Here is a 15,832-nt window from a genome sequence, read left to right as displayed (position 1 = left end):
GATTCAGAGGGGCAGAGCTGATGAAATTTTGCTGACAAGGGGGAGGGAGGGGGTCAAAAATGGCTAAAAATTTGCCTACGTAATACTTGAACGGCCCCTTATATAGCCACTCATCCAATCACTTGGTCACTCATACGGTCAGGGCAGGCGAAATGCCCGGAATGAAATTTCCGGATTCTACTCAAATCGTATGCATCCAATCTCTATTGCTTATTTCTCTCCACGTTTATACACTAAACTTTGATTCTTTTTTTTCCCATCGTCAGGGCGAACGAGGAGAACCAGGAAACAAAGGTGAAAAGGGCGAACCAGGCCTACCGGTAAGTTTCGTGGCATTTACCGTGAACGCTTCTTTTCGCATGTCATTTTGTGACAACCACCAATTAATTTTCTCAGTCGCAAAAATTCATCCATTCAATTAATAACGGTAACTATTCTATCTTTTTCTCGCTGAATTCATTAACATATATTCAGCTACATATTCACAGATTTTCCCAATTTTCAATAACATTTTTTTTGTTTCGCTTGAGTTTTTTTTTCTGTTCTTGATTAACATTTGCTTTCTAATTCTTTATTTTCACATTTGTTTATTTTGTTCATTTTCGTTAATTTTTTTTTTCTCTCTAATTTTTCCCCCGTCATACATTCAGGGCACAGATGGTATCCCAGGTTTACCGGTAATTATTATGATTAATTACTAATCTTCTTTTTTTTTGTTATTGTTATTATTTTCTTTCATTTGTGTTTGTGTAATTTAGTTAACGTTATAAACAGTTGATGTTGTCACGGGAATTCTTATTTCCATATTTTCCTTCAAACACGATGAGGTTTTAAAAAAATCTTTATTACCAATTTACTTCCATCGATTACAATAACTATTCTTTAACTATACAGGTTGTTCTAAACTGTTTGCACAGCGGATATCTCTGCAACCGTTGACTTTAGAAACATACAGGGTGGTTATAAATAAACTGACACTACTCAGACGCATGTAGCGCTCATTCGGATAGAGGTACTTTGATGAAACTTGGAATATATATTGTGACGTCCTGACACTACTGCGACCTATGTAGCGCCCGTAGGGCGTATTTCATTGAAAATTGGTATATGTGTTATTTGGACCATCGGAAAAAGATAACTGCGATAAAAAGCATCACTTTTTCATCTGGTGGACAAAAATTTAACTTTTTTTTATTGAATCTTTCTTTTCCCCCATTGTCCATATATTAGATATACCTATTTTTATCAAAATACCTCCATCAGAATGGGCGCTACACACGTCTGAGTATTGTCAGTTCATTTATAATCACTCTCTATTAGTAGTAGTAATGGTATATTAGTAAGTGCGCTCTTGCCCTATAGGTTAGTGCGGTGCAATCCCCACCAGATACAAAAACTTTTCTTTCCGAAGTTCATCTCAGAGAAGAAGCTTCTCTGAGAAACATCCAAAGCTTCTCTTTTTTGTGTCTGTGTATTGTAGGCTGAGAAGATAAAATGTCTCTCTCTAATAATTTAATTGTTTTATCATTCAAGCTCACTGTCCCCTCCCCCAAAAAATAACCGATCAAGGCATTCATGGAAACTTATGGATTAGCATATGGTTTATGTGATACGTTAGTAGCCACTGCTATTTCATAATTCCACATCATGTATTAAATCAGTAATGAGAGAAATGCATGAAAAAAATGTGGATAGAAGTACTCCGTACCCTATAACTAGGGCGGAATAAATCTATTGCCTGCCATGACCGGGATTTATTTTATTTTATTTCTTTTACGCAAACTAAGTCCCTACATTTCGCCCATAGAACGTTTCACTTCTGACATTTCGCCCCGAACGGGGGCAAATGGAGTGGGTGAGCAGCTGTATGAGTGACCAAGTGAGCGGGTGAGTTACCGACTCAGTTGAGTGATTGAATGAGTGCCCATATATGAGCTGGTGAATGAAAGTTTGAATCTTTCGCTCACCAGCTCACTCACGAACTCACTTAGTAATTCGGTCACTCACACATTCACTTTGTTACTCATGCATTCACTTAGTCACTCACATGGTCACTCAGTCACTCATACGGTCACTCACCCACTCGGTCACTTATGAGGCTACTCACTCACCCACTCGGTCACTTATGAGGCTACTCACTCACTCACTTGATCACTTATGTGGTCACTCACTGACTCAAACGGTCACTCACCCACTCGCTTAGCCCCGTCCGGGGTGAAATGTACCATAGGTGAAACGTCCAGGACCAAATGAAGGGGATGAAACGTCGGTGGCGAAATGTTGAACGCGAATTTTCCGCATCCAATTTTTTTTTTCAACCTCCTGCCCGACACCGGTATATAAAATACTGATTCTGCTATATAATTAGTTCAAAGTTACATGACAAACGGCCAGGTAAATTTTTCGAGATTTGTCCAGCCGTGCTCTATGCATGCCTTTTACTATTACGAATAATGTTTATACTTAGGTAGCTACTTAGGTTGGCCCAATCTCCGATTCGACAGCATGGCCTACTGTAGACTGTGAATTAACATCCGAAGATAATCGACAAACTAATCACATGGGGGAAATAAATCGTCTGTAATGAGAGAGAGTAATAGATCAATTTTTCAGAAAATATTACCAGATTAATTTCAACGTCCATGTAAGCAGTGAATTTCATTTTCCCGGTTTTCTCATTTTATGACATTCATTTTCTCGAGACCTACCGGGGTAATTGAAAAAAAAACAGCTCTACGAAAGAAAGAAAAGCGTCACCCCTTTCATATTTTTTTAAAAATTTTCTGTATCGTTTCAGTCTTTTGTTACTCATGCATCCTTCCTTCATCTAGGGTCCAAAGGGAGAAAAAGGTGATCTCGGCCCTCCGGTGAGTTTCACAGACAAAACTTTTATAATATTCTTCACCGGTATCACTAATTACTGTAAAAATCAATACGAATCTGTTGATTAACATGATAATTATAAAACAAAATAAATACAACAAAACTAAATGCACATAAATCTAAAATTGTCAGTTGAAAATTTTTTGAGGTAATTTTAATTGTAAATCAAAATTGCAACTAATTAATTGTATTAGTGAAAGTTTGTATAAAAATATACAAGGTCACAAAGTGATAAATGTAATACAATTCCCATGAAAAATATTTATGGTAGTTTTTTCTAAAAGTGGGTAATTAATTTGATTGATCCATGAATTTGAAATGATTTTATCTAAAAGCTTATTACTTAGATTAAATACTTTTCACTAAAAAATCAATTCATAAACGTTACATTGTGACTTTTCATTGTTTCTCGCGAAAATTATTCTCACTTAATAAATCTGAATTTTAAAGTCGACAAATGTAAAAAATAAAATTCGGTTTTTTTAATTTTGAGTATCGATAATTTTAATTCAGATTTATAAAATTAACAAAACATGCTTTAGGTAAATTTAAATGCACCTTAAATACAGGGTGCCCCGTAAGTGAGTGTCTTCGCATCAAAGACGGACATTTGCAACCTTCAGTAAACTGATAAAAAACGACTTCTCTTTGTGCAACTTTTATTGAATTATTTCCTGATGATTTCTTTTTTGAAGCCAAAAATAACGTACTTCCATTGTTGATAGAAACAAATTTCGCCATTCAGAAGAGTGGGGGAAATTCATAGGGCACCAATGCTAACTAACTCAATTTTGACTTTTTTTGACAGATTTCCGTCTTTGATGTGAAGTGATCAAATATAGTTTAAAAAATGAAGGAATTGGTACATTTTTGCATCCGTTTTGCAGAAAAAATTATTCTCACGAAGAGAGATTTTTTTTTAACTTATTTCAATTTTTTGTCGATAGAGGCCGCTTCACGAAAGTAAAATCAATGGAAATATGCGAATCAGAGTTTTATAAAGGGTGGGGTTTACGATTTCAAGAACTGAACTTTCCTGTTACTGACGTTTACACAAAATTTCCAATGTGACGTTGACGTCGGTGAGTAATGCACTATTAGTAAAGTTGTTTTACCTCAGGCACGAATTGCAGGCTGAAGCTTTACGAGCACTTCGGACACAGAAGAGATTGTAGAAGATCTTATCAATCCTGATTTGTATTCGTGCTGTCTTCTACAGACAAAAATTAGAGCTAAATATTTTTTATGAAACAAAAAAAATTCTGCTTCGTGAGAACAACTTTTTTTTTTCAAAGAACATACAAATATACCAGTTCTTTTAATTTTTAAAAAAAGTTTAATTATTTCCGAATTTGTGGGACACCCTGTACTAATAACGTTGTATTCAACTTGCAGTGAAAACGTACTTATTAACTCAATATAATGCATTAATGGTAATTTATACAACGTAAGTAAGTCAGTATCACGAAGAATGTCAGAAAGGGGAGATAGTAATTCTATGGTGTTGCTTAAAGTAGATGCAGTATACACAGGGTGAAACCGATGTCAGTTCAATAACTCGTAAATGGTTGGTTATAAAAACATACTTCCAAATAGAAAAAGTATTTAAATAACGTGCTCTTTTTTTTTCGACGTCATTTACTAGAGTCCGTATATGTACTGAGATACAAAATTTTAATTTATTTTTACGGTCCCCCTTGACCTCCAACTTCAGATTGAAACGTTGTGGTTGTGTGCCCTGTCTCTACTGAGCCATGTTTTATGAGTTCGACAATAGCCGAATTCAATATTTGAATTCAAAAATCGATGAAAATGAGGGACAGAACGGCATTTACCAATGCATTTTGTTCTTCAACCTTTTCACAGCAACGGAGAGAGAGAGAGAGTGGTACAATTATTCAATCATTACACTTCATTCATAGTTCGAAAAATATATTTTTTTTTGTTATATTTCAGCAATATAACAATCATTACTTTTACTTATAAACAAACTTCACAACACGTACAAGCACATTCAAACATGTACTCACCCGTTAGAAATTCCACAGAGGAATATGGACAAGATGCATACGTATGGTGTAGTTTCCAGTAGTTGGTAAAAGAAATGACATATTTATAATCAGCAACGTTATTTTGATGTTTTTTCGTATTAAAAGTATGTTTCTATAACCGGTGGCTGAGAAGAAAAAGGGCCTCGGGTAAAAGGACGTCTTGTATAAAAAGGAAATAAAGCGAAATAATAAAAAGCACACAACATTAAATTATTATAAATGAGATGAATTCGTTTGAAAGCACATTTTATATACACGCATAATCTTAAATAGCACAATCCTATTTTCATGTCATTTTCATTACGAAGCACTTCTTATTTATAGCATGTATTTTTTCCTTGATATATGTGAATTTTTCTGTGTATGCACACACTTGTCACTGCATGGCACTGGCACAAGATATATGTCTAATGTCCTAGTCGGCTGAAGGATGGCTATTCTGCATCTACTACCAGGTGATCCGCGAAACTAAGATTTGTCACCTAATTATATAGGCTCACCAGAATCTAAATTTCTTTCATACTGCATTCATACGAGGTGTTTCAGAATAGGACTCCCTAAGTTTGAGAAGACATAACTTGGAAACAGTGATATACAGAAAGGTGGAATAAATGCCACGTTGAATGGACAGGCCTGGAATTTTGGATACACTGGTTTACGAAATTGATTACAAATTTAACTTATAGATGGCGCTGAAGTCATTTTATTTTTAGACTTCTTTTTACAGCAATAGTCCTCACGCGCTGTATCGGCTTGAACGGTTAATCTGTGAGGCATACGCATCCATTGCAGTAGACATAGATATTTTTCCTGACGAGCTTGAGGCGACCACTGATAAATGGCGCTTTCATTTCCAACTCAACTCTTTAACGGCAGTAAATTGCACATAGCGATATGGCCGGAGAATTAGTGTGTCATGAAGCAGTAGTAGAAACACTGTGCAGAAAAATGGCTTTAAAATCCTGTCTTTTGTCCTGTCCTTGCAAAGCAAGGTGACCATTTCGAATCCCACGTGATGTGATTTGAACCATGTTTGAGAAGGACAATATCACCCACTGTTAAAAGCATACACATACTCAACCCATGAACCGCGGGCCAAATTCGGCCATCGGAGTCATCTCAGGTGCCCCGTGACTTTAAATATAATTTTGTAAAAACGAATGAAATCGGCCCGTGATGCAGTTTCACAGCACTTGAATGGCTCGTCACATATTCCCAGATCACTTAAATGTGTTCCAGCATATTCACTTATCTGAAGGTCACCGCGGCATAGTTCCACAGCACTTAAGCAACCCGCGGCACATTTATAGACCTTTTAAGTGTGTGTGACTACTCCACCACACATCATCTCCGACCATAATGCTACACTACAATTTACTGCCGTTTGGGAGTTTGGATTGAAATTAAGGTGCCATCTATCGGTTGTCGCCTCAAGAACGTCAGGAAGGAAAATATTTTGTTATCTACATTCTTTCCCCAGATCGGATCTGAGAGCTACCTTCACAGTGGTAGACGAGCATCTCACCACCACACCACGCTGGCGCATCATTTCAGTGACTTGTTGCACATTTACAGATTACTAAAGTGAGCCGCTATTATTCCCAAGTAACTTAAGTGACCCCGCGACTCATTCACAGATCACCGTGGCACAATCCTGGAGCACTTAAGCGAGCCGCGGCGCATTTACAGATCATTTAAGTGGCCCGCGGCCTACTCACAGATCATCGCGACGCAGTTCTAGAGCACTTGAGAGAGCCACGGTAAAACACCTGAATGTTAAAACACCCTTGTATTAAAAGACTGTGATGCCATCTATCAGACAAAATTGAGTCTCGTCACAGAAAGCAACAGGTTTACGACGGCACAATATCCAATCATTACACTTCACCCATGGTTTAAAAAATAGATTGTAGATGACAGCACTGTAACAAACATTACACAGAAACAAACTACACGTTAGGTTCGCAACACGTACCAATTCGTTAGAAGTTTAGCAGAGGAATATGGACGAGGTGCAGGTTTCGTAGTAGCAGCCAAAACTGCGATAAATTCTAGAAATCCGACTGGGAATTCCAGGCCTGCCCCTCAAACGGACTACTTGTTTCATCTTTCAATCCATCACTGTTACCAAGTTGCGTCGTTTCGAAGCTGGGGGAGTCCTTTCCGAAACACCCTGTACAAGTGCGCAATTTCGATGAACGCTTTCAGTTAGGAAAAGCTAAATACAGGCTCTCGAGTTTTCGGTGCGCGCAATGAATTCAACAAAAACTTTATTCTTCAAAATCCAACACGCGTTCCATTCGAAGGGCTCTTCCCTGAGAGCTCTACTGCCGTTACATTCATGTCCATTAGTACCGCTAATCGCAAAATTGGAACGACCGAAATCGGGGGGGGGGGACGGCTACAAACCCAATGTATCTATTTCTAACTGCCATATTGTTTGGCGAATTTTTGGAATTGTTTGTCCATTAAGTCGAATGGATCAATTTTGAGACGGTACCTCGTGATCGGGTCATTAGTTCCGCCGATACGGACGGAGAATTCCCGGGGAATAGCCACACTATATCATCGAAACTGTTAATGTATAGCTATTATCTCGCAACCGTTATCCATACGGTTTTCATCTTGGTATATTACGCTGGATTACAACGCATATATCAACATGTTGAAGACAACGTCTAATAGTTCGAAGGAATGCATACGATACATAGAATACTTAATGGCTTCTCCATATGGAGGAAAATTAGAGTGAAGTTGTATCAAAAATTACAGATCACACATGGCGAGGGGTTTTTTTATTCATAAATATCACATATGTGCCAGGGGTGCACAACCTTTGGCTCGCAAGCCAAATACTGCCCGCCAAGAGGTTTCATCTGGCCCACGAAAGATATTCGATAGAAAAGTATCAATACACACAACACGATAAATGCCTTGGGCTGACCATATTCCCTTTAAGAAAATACGGTAAATCGCTATCCATACGGGTTTCCAGCGTAAATTATCGCCAAAAAATGTCAAATGCAAGTGATGTTGCCAATTACAGCCAATAAATTTTCAAAGCCAAATAAAGTTATACGAAGTACAGATGACTGGACACCAAGCGAAGATAATGGGAAAGAAAAGTCTCATTCTCCTCTGTGGGGAATCGAACCACCAAGGCAAGTGCGAGGTTGATGGTTCGGTTCCCCACAGAGGAAAATGCGACTTTTCTTTCCAATTATCTTCGCTTGGTGTCCAGTCATCTGCACTTCGTATAATTAGCGTAGAGGTTCATCGTTTCGTTCCAAATAAAGTTGTCAATCATAGCCAAAAACACATTGTCAAAGGCAAGTAAGGCTGCCAATCACAGCCAAGAAATTTCAAAAACAAAGCAAGTTACCACAGTTAAAGCCAAAAAATTTTCGAAGACGAGTGAAGTACCCAACCAATCACAGCCAAAAAAGTTGTCAAAAGCAATAAGTTATGTCATAAAACAATCTTGATCTCAAAAATTCAAGTAAGCCTCGTTGAAAATGGGGGGGGGGGAAGAACAGGGCAATTCATGCAAAAGTTGGGTTGACTAAAATGTCGCGTAAAATACGAGTCGTACTACATGGCCCCGAGCGGCAGAATTACCGCATATCTCGCCCGAGGACTGACAAGGATGTGCAACCCTGGCATATACGGTAAGAGATACAAATTACGCATATTTCGGTCCCCGACTTAACATAGGACACGTTCTCCACAGTAGAAAAAAAGATCATTCTCAGATTCAATTCCTGTATCAATCGCAGAAAATATTTTCACACAGTTTTTAAATTGTTGAATACATTATTGAATATGTCACTATTAGCGGAATTGTGTAAGCTAAGGTCTCTCGCTAAGGTGCATATTGGTCTCCATTTTTCAGGGACTACGAGGAAAAGTCGGAAAAAGGGGCGAAAAGGGTGACAAAGGAGACCAGGTGTGAAACCTTGAAAATAACTTGCTTCCTGTATTTTTTTATATGTGAACTTTAAAGGGAATGTCTCATTCGTGTTTCCATACAGGGTGTCGGGGATAAAGGTATCCAAAAGAGTAATGACTTATTTTGAGAGAACACCGCATGTGCTTCGTAATGAAGGTTCTGAGCGATACCGTCATAATCTTCTCACCCGTCGATAGAGGGCATAACTCTGTGATCGTAACCTCGTTGAGAAAAATTTCCTTAAAATTTTCAAGTCTCCTTAAAAATTTTCCCTTTCGAGTAAATTTTTCCCACACATTTCGGAGAAAGCGTTGCCATCTACCGGTGAAAATACGTAGTCAAGTACTGTGCGACATCATCTTCCGTTTGATGAACACAGAATTTCCCACGTGGATTAGTTTTGGCCAATGAATATGGGAAATTTCCCACGAGTTACTGCTCTAATGTTTTTGTGCTGGTTTTCTATCAAGCTCACGCATGCGCACTGCTGATAGCTTCTTTGAGACGCTTTCCACAGCAGTCGCGGTTTCAAACTGCGAGGCACGATTACGAGCCGGTCTCCCATTATGAAAAACCCACAAGAATTTACTATCTTCACTTCAAAATATGGAAGGCTTATGGTGGCACCGGCAAGAACGCGAAGCAAGCACAACTCTGACAACATGAATACGTTAGGGGGTCCACACATACGCTCAAACCACATATCCCGGTGCGCACTAATTTGATAGATTTTCGCAAGGGAATATATACAAGGTTAACTTGTAGTATTAGTTTCACTGACTGTCCCAGTCGGTGCCGTGGTCTGCTGAAATTTGTTTTTTGTGGTTTTCCAACTTCAAAGTGCTAATTCGAGCTGATCATCTCCCATTCGACAAAAAAGGTCTCTCCGCAGATTCACGCATATTACGTAAGACAGACAAAATAAACTGCCAAGATGTTTGCTGCATCATTCAGAAGACAGACGGCAGCACTCCTGTAACACATGACATGCATTCCTCAAAAGTTCGCTCGACTATGTCACACAGCACATACCCGGGCATTATGATATGCACCAATTAGTTAGACCTTTCTTCAGAGGAATGTTTTCGAGGTGCATTGCGCGGTTTAGTAGTAGTGGTAGCATGTGTGGACGCTACAACATAAGGTTCAGTGAATTCTTAGGTTAGCTGAATTTGAATTAGTGACGCCAATTGAACACCGTGTGAGAAATGAAAGGAATGTTAAGCCTCCCGATAACAGCGTATCTCTGCGGCAGTTGATGCTATCACCTGAATGCTAACTCCGCAAATGCTGTTAGACTCTTGGCAAGAGGTCAAGTGTCGGTGGACATCTACAGAGTCAGTGAAGTTGCTCACATTGAACATTATTGACCTTAAAATAAACCCCTCAACAAGGCAGCTTAGATTTATAAGTAATCATGTGTTATAAATATCGGGTACGGGGAAAATTTACCCCGGATGTTTCGCCCATAGCGCATTTCGTCCCCGACGTTTCGAGATACCAAGTGGTATTTATGAGGTACCAAGTGGGAGTGACTGACCGTATGAGGTACCAAATAAGGGTGAGAGACCATATCAGTGAGTAAGTGATCGTGTGAGAGACCGGAAGACGAAGTGAATGATCATGTGAGGGACCATTTAAGTGAGTGGATGACTGACCGTAGGAAAGAGTAAGTGATCGTGTAACGGACCCTTTGAGTGACCTTGATGAGTGGGTGAGTGACCGTGGGAAAGAGTAAATGATGGTGTGAGTGATCGTTTGAGTGACTAGGTGAGTGAGCTGTTGATCGAATGGGTGAGTTTTCACATACTACTACTTCACAACACACAAGCTCCGGCCACACCGCTATACTGCAATTTACTGCCATTAACGAGTTCAGTTTGGCTGCAAATGCAAGTGCCAACTATCGGTGGTCACATCAAACTCATTTGGGAAAATATCTTGTTATCTATATTCTTCCTCCCCCCCCCCCCCGGTTCAAACCTGAGACCTGACAGTAACCTTCACGTTGGTAGATGAGCATCTTACCGTCAAGCCACTCGGGCACTTAGTATCTTTCATACTGACACTCAATCGCTCACTCAGCCGTTTATTCACTACCACTCACTTGGTCATTCACTTACTCACTTGGCAACGTCCTAGAGGCGAAATGTCGGAGGCTAAGTTTCCGTAAACCGGTTCTCTCTCTTAAGACGTTACTTTTGAATACCTTTAGACCGGACACCCTGTATTTTGTTTTCCCTCTTTCTTTTCTCCAGTTAAATTTTTGCACATTGCACTCACTGCATGTCATATATATAATAATGTATTTATACCTGTATTTACAACTTTCATTTCACAGATTTGTATATTTCGCATCATTATTTCTTTTATTTTATGCTTGTTATGTTGTCTGTTGGCTGTGGTTTTTTTACCGATCTATTCGTTCAAAATGCATCTTGGACCAATTTATTTCCAGAGTCTTACTTTCTTTTGATACGTGCTGCAGCATTCGTTAAGAAAAAAAATGTTGCAAAATAAATGCAATTCATTAAAGCCATTATCATTCAAAGCAAAATTATTCTAAAGCAATGGGAAAAATAGTTTCTAGAATTCTTCCATTGTGTGTGCGTGGGGGGGGGGGGGGGATCATAATCCCCATTATTTTCAGACAAATTTCCGATAGACGCTAGATTAAAATATTTTGATTTATTGGAGTTCGTCAATATTGTTTAAACGAGAAAATTCAATAATAGGATTGAATTCCTCCCATCATTATCTAGTCATATAAGAAAATATTTAACACTATTTCCTTCCCCATTATAGGTTTTTTCCCCTAAAATTTATTCCCTCAATTTGGTAGAAAGCACACACCCGTGCATTATTTACAAGGTGTCCCATAAATTCTAAAATGCTTCGAAAATTGATAGAAATGGAAGGGGGAGATTTTGTTTGAATGTGGTTTGTGAAAAAGCTATTCTCACACGAAGTTGGTGTTTTGTGTGTGTGTGTGTTTTACAGCAAAAAATGTAGTTCACATTTTTGTCGACAGATGGCACTGCATAAAATCTAATAAGGATTTATTGGAATGCCGAACCTTTCTTATGTCTGTTATGTGTGCTAGGTATTCGTACAGATTCAACCGGTTATTCGTGGATGAAGTGAAATAACTTCACTAAAAGTATTTAGTAAAGATCTAGATCCGGATTATTTGCAGGGTATTTCATAAATTCGTAAATACGGTAGACTCTGGACTATCCGTCCTAATGTGGCGAAAGGGCATGCCCAATAACAGAAAAGCCGAATAGGCCCCGGAGTTTTATAAATGCACACTTCCTGCCCCTAATTAAAAGCACCCTTTTTATACCAAAACCCATCCCTATTCATAATTTCTGGCTCGGGCGAGTACTTTAATAAGTGTATTTAATACGTACTGAGCTAACTGAACGTTTTGAAAATTTATTACAGAATTAATGGTGAAAGAATAAAAATGTTGGACATATTTTAGGTTTTATAGGATAAATTCTATTATTTACGCCTATCTTGATTGCTGGAAACATAACAGATACTAACCTCCGACCTGACAAATATAATTCACCATACGGGGTTCCCCGGAGAGAGCATATATTTTCTCCAAAAGGGGGAAAAGAAAAATTCAAGTTTACATCCTTGTTTGCAGGAAACATAAAATCTCTCACATACCGTATGCTTTTAAAATAAACAAAACATTAACGTAAGACGTAAATTTAATTCTTACAATTCAGAATGATTTCACTCTTCATTGATAAATAATGACGCTAATGTAAAAAGGTAGGGCTAAGATGAAAGTGTCAAAACTCACAGTTTTTAGTTGTTTAAAAGTCCATGATATAGATGACTGAGAGCATCTCCCTTTCCGCCCTCTTCCATGACTCAATGTCCCTCTAACCCGGCAAAAACCACGAGATGTGGCTAGGGAAATTTTAATGGTCGACTTTGCGCGTAGCCACAGCCACACCCCAAAACCGGTTTTTGTGCAACTTGGAATCACCAGGGCCATATAACAAAATCTGTCTCATGAGGTGTTTGAGTCGGTACCAGCTGACGTCATTCCCTGCAGAACCAAGTGCGTCCGCTTTGCTACCTTGTTAATTACGGCAGTTTGCACAATCGCTGTACTGCCCATTTTACTAATGTCTTTCCAAATTACCTTTTCGAGTAGTGCCATAACTATCGGCTTGCTTCGTTCAACCATTCAAATTAAGTTTTGCAATTCCTTATGATGTTTTACTTCCACTAAGAATATTTTTCTTAGATCTATTTCAGTTGAATCATGTACGATAATTTTTATCGGGTTGATTGAAAGCTAACTCGAGACAGATAACTTCAATTGTCTTTTAAACTTTCTTATAATTTTTTATTATCTTTTTGTTTTCATTTGAATTTGGTGTAGCTTTTAGAGAAGCCTTGGCCTCCGTTATTTACCCATACAACTGCAACATAAAAGCCAATGGCGTCAGAGCCAGGTGTGCTGTTGGTTGCTCAAGCAGCCACGGTAATTTATAGTATGGGTCTGAGTACCCACTGAATTGATTCAGAAATTTAAATTCTATGTGCAAAGATCAAAACGAGCACCTCACAAGTTCCAAACACTTTCGACACCCTGTGGAAAGCACAGCGTATACACAATGTTTTGAAGTCATCATTATTTTGAATACTAATATCAAAAGACATTACTCATAACTCATCGATTTGATTCATTTCTTAACTCGGTAGATTATAAAAATACTACATGCGCATACACTAAATCAACGTCACAAACGAGAAATCTCTCTCAATCGTACGCTGTTGTCATTCTGCTATAAAAAAATAGCGGGGCAGTGACGTCACACAGCACCTCCGATACCACGCCCACTGAGATAGGCGCAACATCAAAGAGATGAAACAGCCCTTACTATATAGCCCTGGGTGTCACGGAGAATTATTATGTATTAATTTTTAACCAGATCGGATAGCACGAAGACCGGATATTCACGAGCCGGATAATCGAGAGTCTACTATAGTTTAAAAAAACTCATAACAATTGAAGGAATCAGTATATTTGAATGAGGTTTGCGAAAAAATTATTCCCTTACGAAGGGATTGATTGATTGATGACCGCTCGCGTCCAGAGCTATATTCTCCCTTCGTGAGAAGGGAATCGAATATTTTTCGATACCGAAAAAGACAATAAGTTCAAATTTTGTCAACAGAGGACACTGCACGGAAAGCAAATCTGGAGATTGGAGACCTGAAATTCTCTCATATCTGTTGCGTGTCCGAAACGTCCGTATGACTTGAGCCGATTAGTCGTGGTTGAGGTAAAACAAGTTCATTAATAGCACTTCATCCACCAATGTCAACATCACAGTGGAAAGCCTTATGCGAGTGCCACTAACAGGAAAATTCCGAAATGACCTGTTAGTCATACATCCTGAATTGTATAGCGTTCTCATTTGCATATTTACAGTTACTTGCTCCGTGAAGCGACCTCTATTGACATAAATTTGAACTAGTTTTTTTTTTTTTGCTGTGGCGAAACAAAAACCCTTCGTGAGAATAACTTTTTCGCAGACCACATTCTTCTACGCAGTGCTACTAATTTCTTCAGTCCTTATGAATTTTTTAAATATTTACGAATTTATGGGACACCCTACCTGTAATATAAGAACGGAATATATTCTTACATTAGAATACATTATTTTTGTCCAAAAACCCTTTGCCAATGGATCGAATAAAGTCGCAGATTAGTACGCATCCGTGTGTTTCTAGGAATTTCTAAACATAATAGGATTATTTGAAACTCTTGTTTTTTTTTTTATTCGTAGTTAATCTTTTCTAAAGTAATTAATTTTCAATAATCCCTAAAATCATACAACTTCGATAACTTTTAACATTACTTTCATTAGTCGAGAAGCACTTTTTTCAAATTAAATATGGAGAGAAGGTTTAATCATTTAATCACACCACGATCATTTGCTGCACACGAGGGCTAAACGAGAAAAGAAATTCAACAGCACATTCAACTTATTTCTAGTGTGGTGTTGTGGGTAATTCCATCGTAGTTCATGTGTAAAATAAAATACAGGGTGTCCCATAAATTCGTAAATAGTTTAAAATTTTTGTATTTGAATGCGGTTTGCTAAAAAGTTATTTTCTTACGAAGGGAGACATTTTTTTTGTGCGGAAAAGAAATTTTTGTTGATAGATTGCATGTTATGAAAGTAAATCACTGGAAATATAATATAAAATTGATTACTTTTGAAAAGGATTAACTCCGAATAGAAAAGAAATAAATTACAAATAATCCTATTGTATTTAGAAATTCCTAGAAACGGATGCGTGCTAGTCTAAAACTATATGATCAATTCTCATAGGTGTTTTTGTTTGAAACCAATGTATTCCAATGTAAGATCATACCTGACCAGAATTGAACGTTTACATCGCCGCCTAGCCTTTGCTCGCTGTCTGGCGACTTACAGATCACCACGTGTAGTTTGTAAAGGAGAAGACATGTTTGTGCATGTGAGTTGTGTAGTGTATGTATGTGTAGAGAATGAAAAGAGCCAGGAGAGGATTGATCACAAATCTTTGCAAACTGAGTGCTCATTGAGATAAAACACAAAACAACACAGGCGTAAAAAGTTAAAGGGAAAAAAATCATAAATGGGGAAAAAAGTAGCGGGGTGGGGGGGGTGTTATGCTACCCCAAAAATCCCTTACATAAAATGTTACACAATCGAGATACACTAATCAGAGATGTTTAATTAATACAAGATGAGTTCATGCCAAAATTTGGTGTGGACAAGTTGAGTCGGCAATACAGATACTGTAGGAATGGCAACAGTCATATAACTATCATATATCAGCAGAAAAAATTATAATGAAAGCATAATATACACCATTTCTGTATTGTAATTACAGCATTTGCAATATCACATGAATTTTATGG

At 38.1% G+C, this 15,832-nt stretch overlaps 1 protein-coding gene across 8 annotated transcripts in view; it reads left to right on the top strand.

Annotated features, from left to right (window-relative positions):
* LOC149069231 (uncharacterized) overlaps positions 1-15,832 on the top strand; it is a 299,332-nt gene that overhangs the window by 261,437 nt on the left and 22,063 nt on the right. For 5 of the 8 annotated variants that reach the window (XM_089250662.1, XM_089250660.1, XM_089250665.1 and 2 more), the window contains 4 exons: positions 267-320; positions 651-677; positions 2,832-2,867; positions 8,827-8,880. In XM_089250662.1, coding sequence (XP_089106788.1) covers positions 267-320; positions 651-677; positions 2,832-2,867; positions 8,827-8,880 — 171 coding nt within the window. The remainder of the gene's footprint in view (positions 1-266; positions 321-650; positions 678-2,831; positions 2,868-8,826; positions 8,881-15,832) is intronic. The other 3 variants (XM_089250659.1, XM_089250661.1, XM_089250664.1) reach the window with 3 other exon arrangements.

This window comes from Pholcus phalangioides, unplaced genomic scaffold, assembly GCF_987345545.1.
Source record: "Pholcus phalangioides strain wild (caught in Gottingen) unplaced genomic scaffold, Ppha-v1.0 ptg000024l_1, whole genome shotgun sequence".
Taxonomy (NCBI): domain Eukaryota; kingdom Metazoa; phylum Arthropoda; class Arachnida; order Araneae; family Pholcidae; genus Pholcus; species Pholcus phalangioides.
The sequence above is the reverse complement of the archived record's forward strand: the minus strand, read 5'-3'. Positions and strand labels throughout refer to the sequence as shown.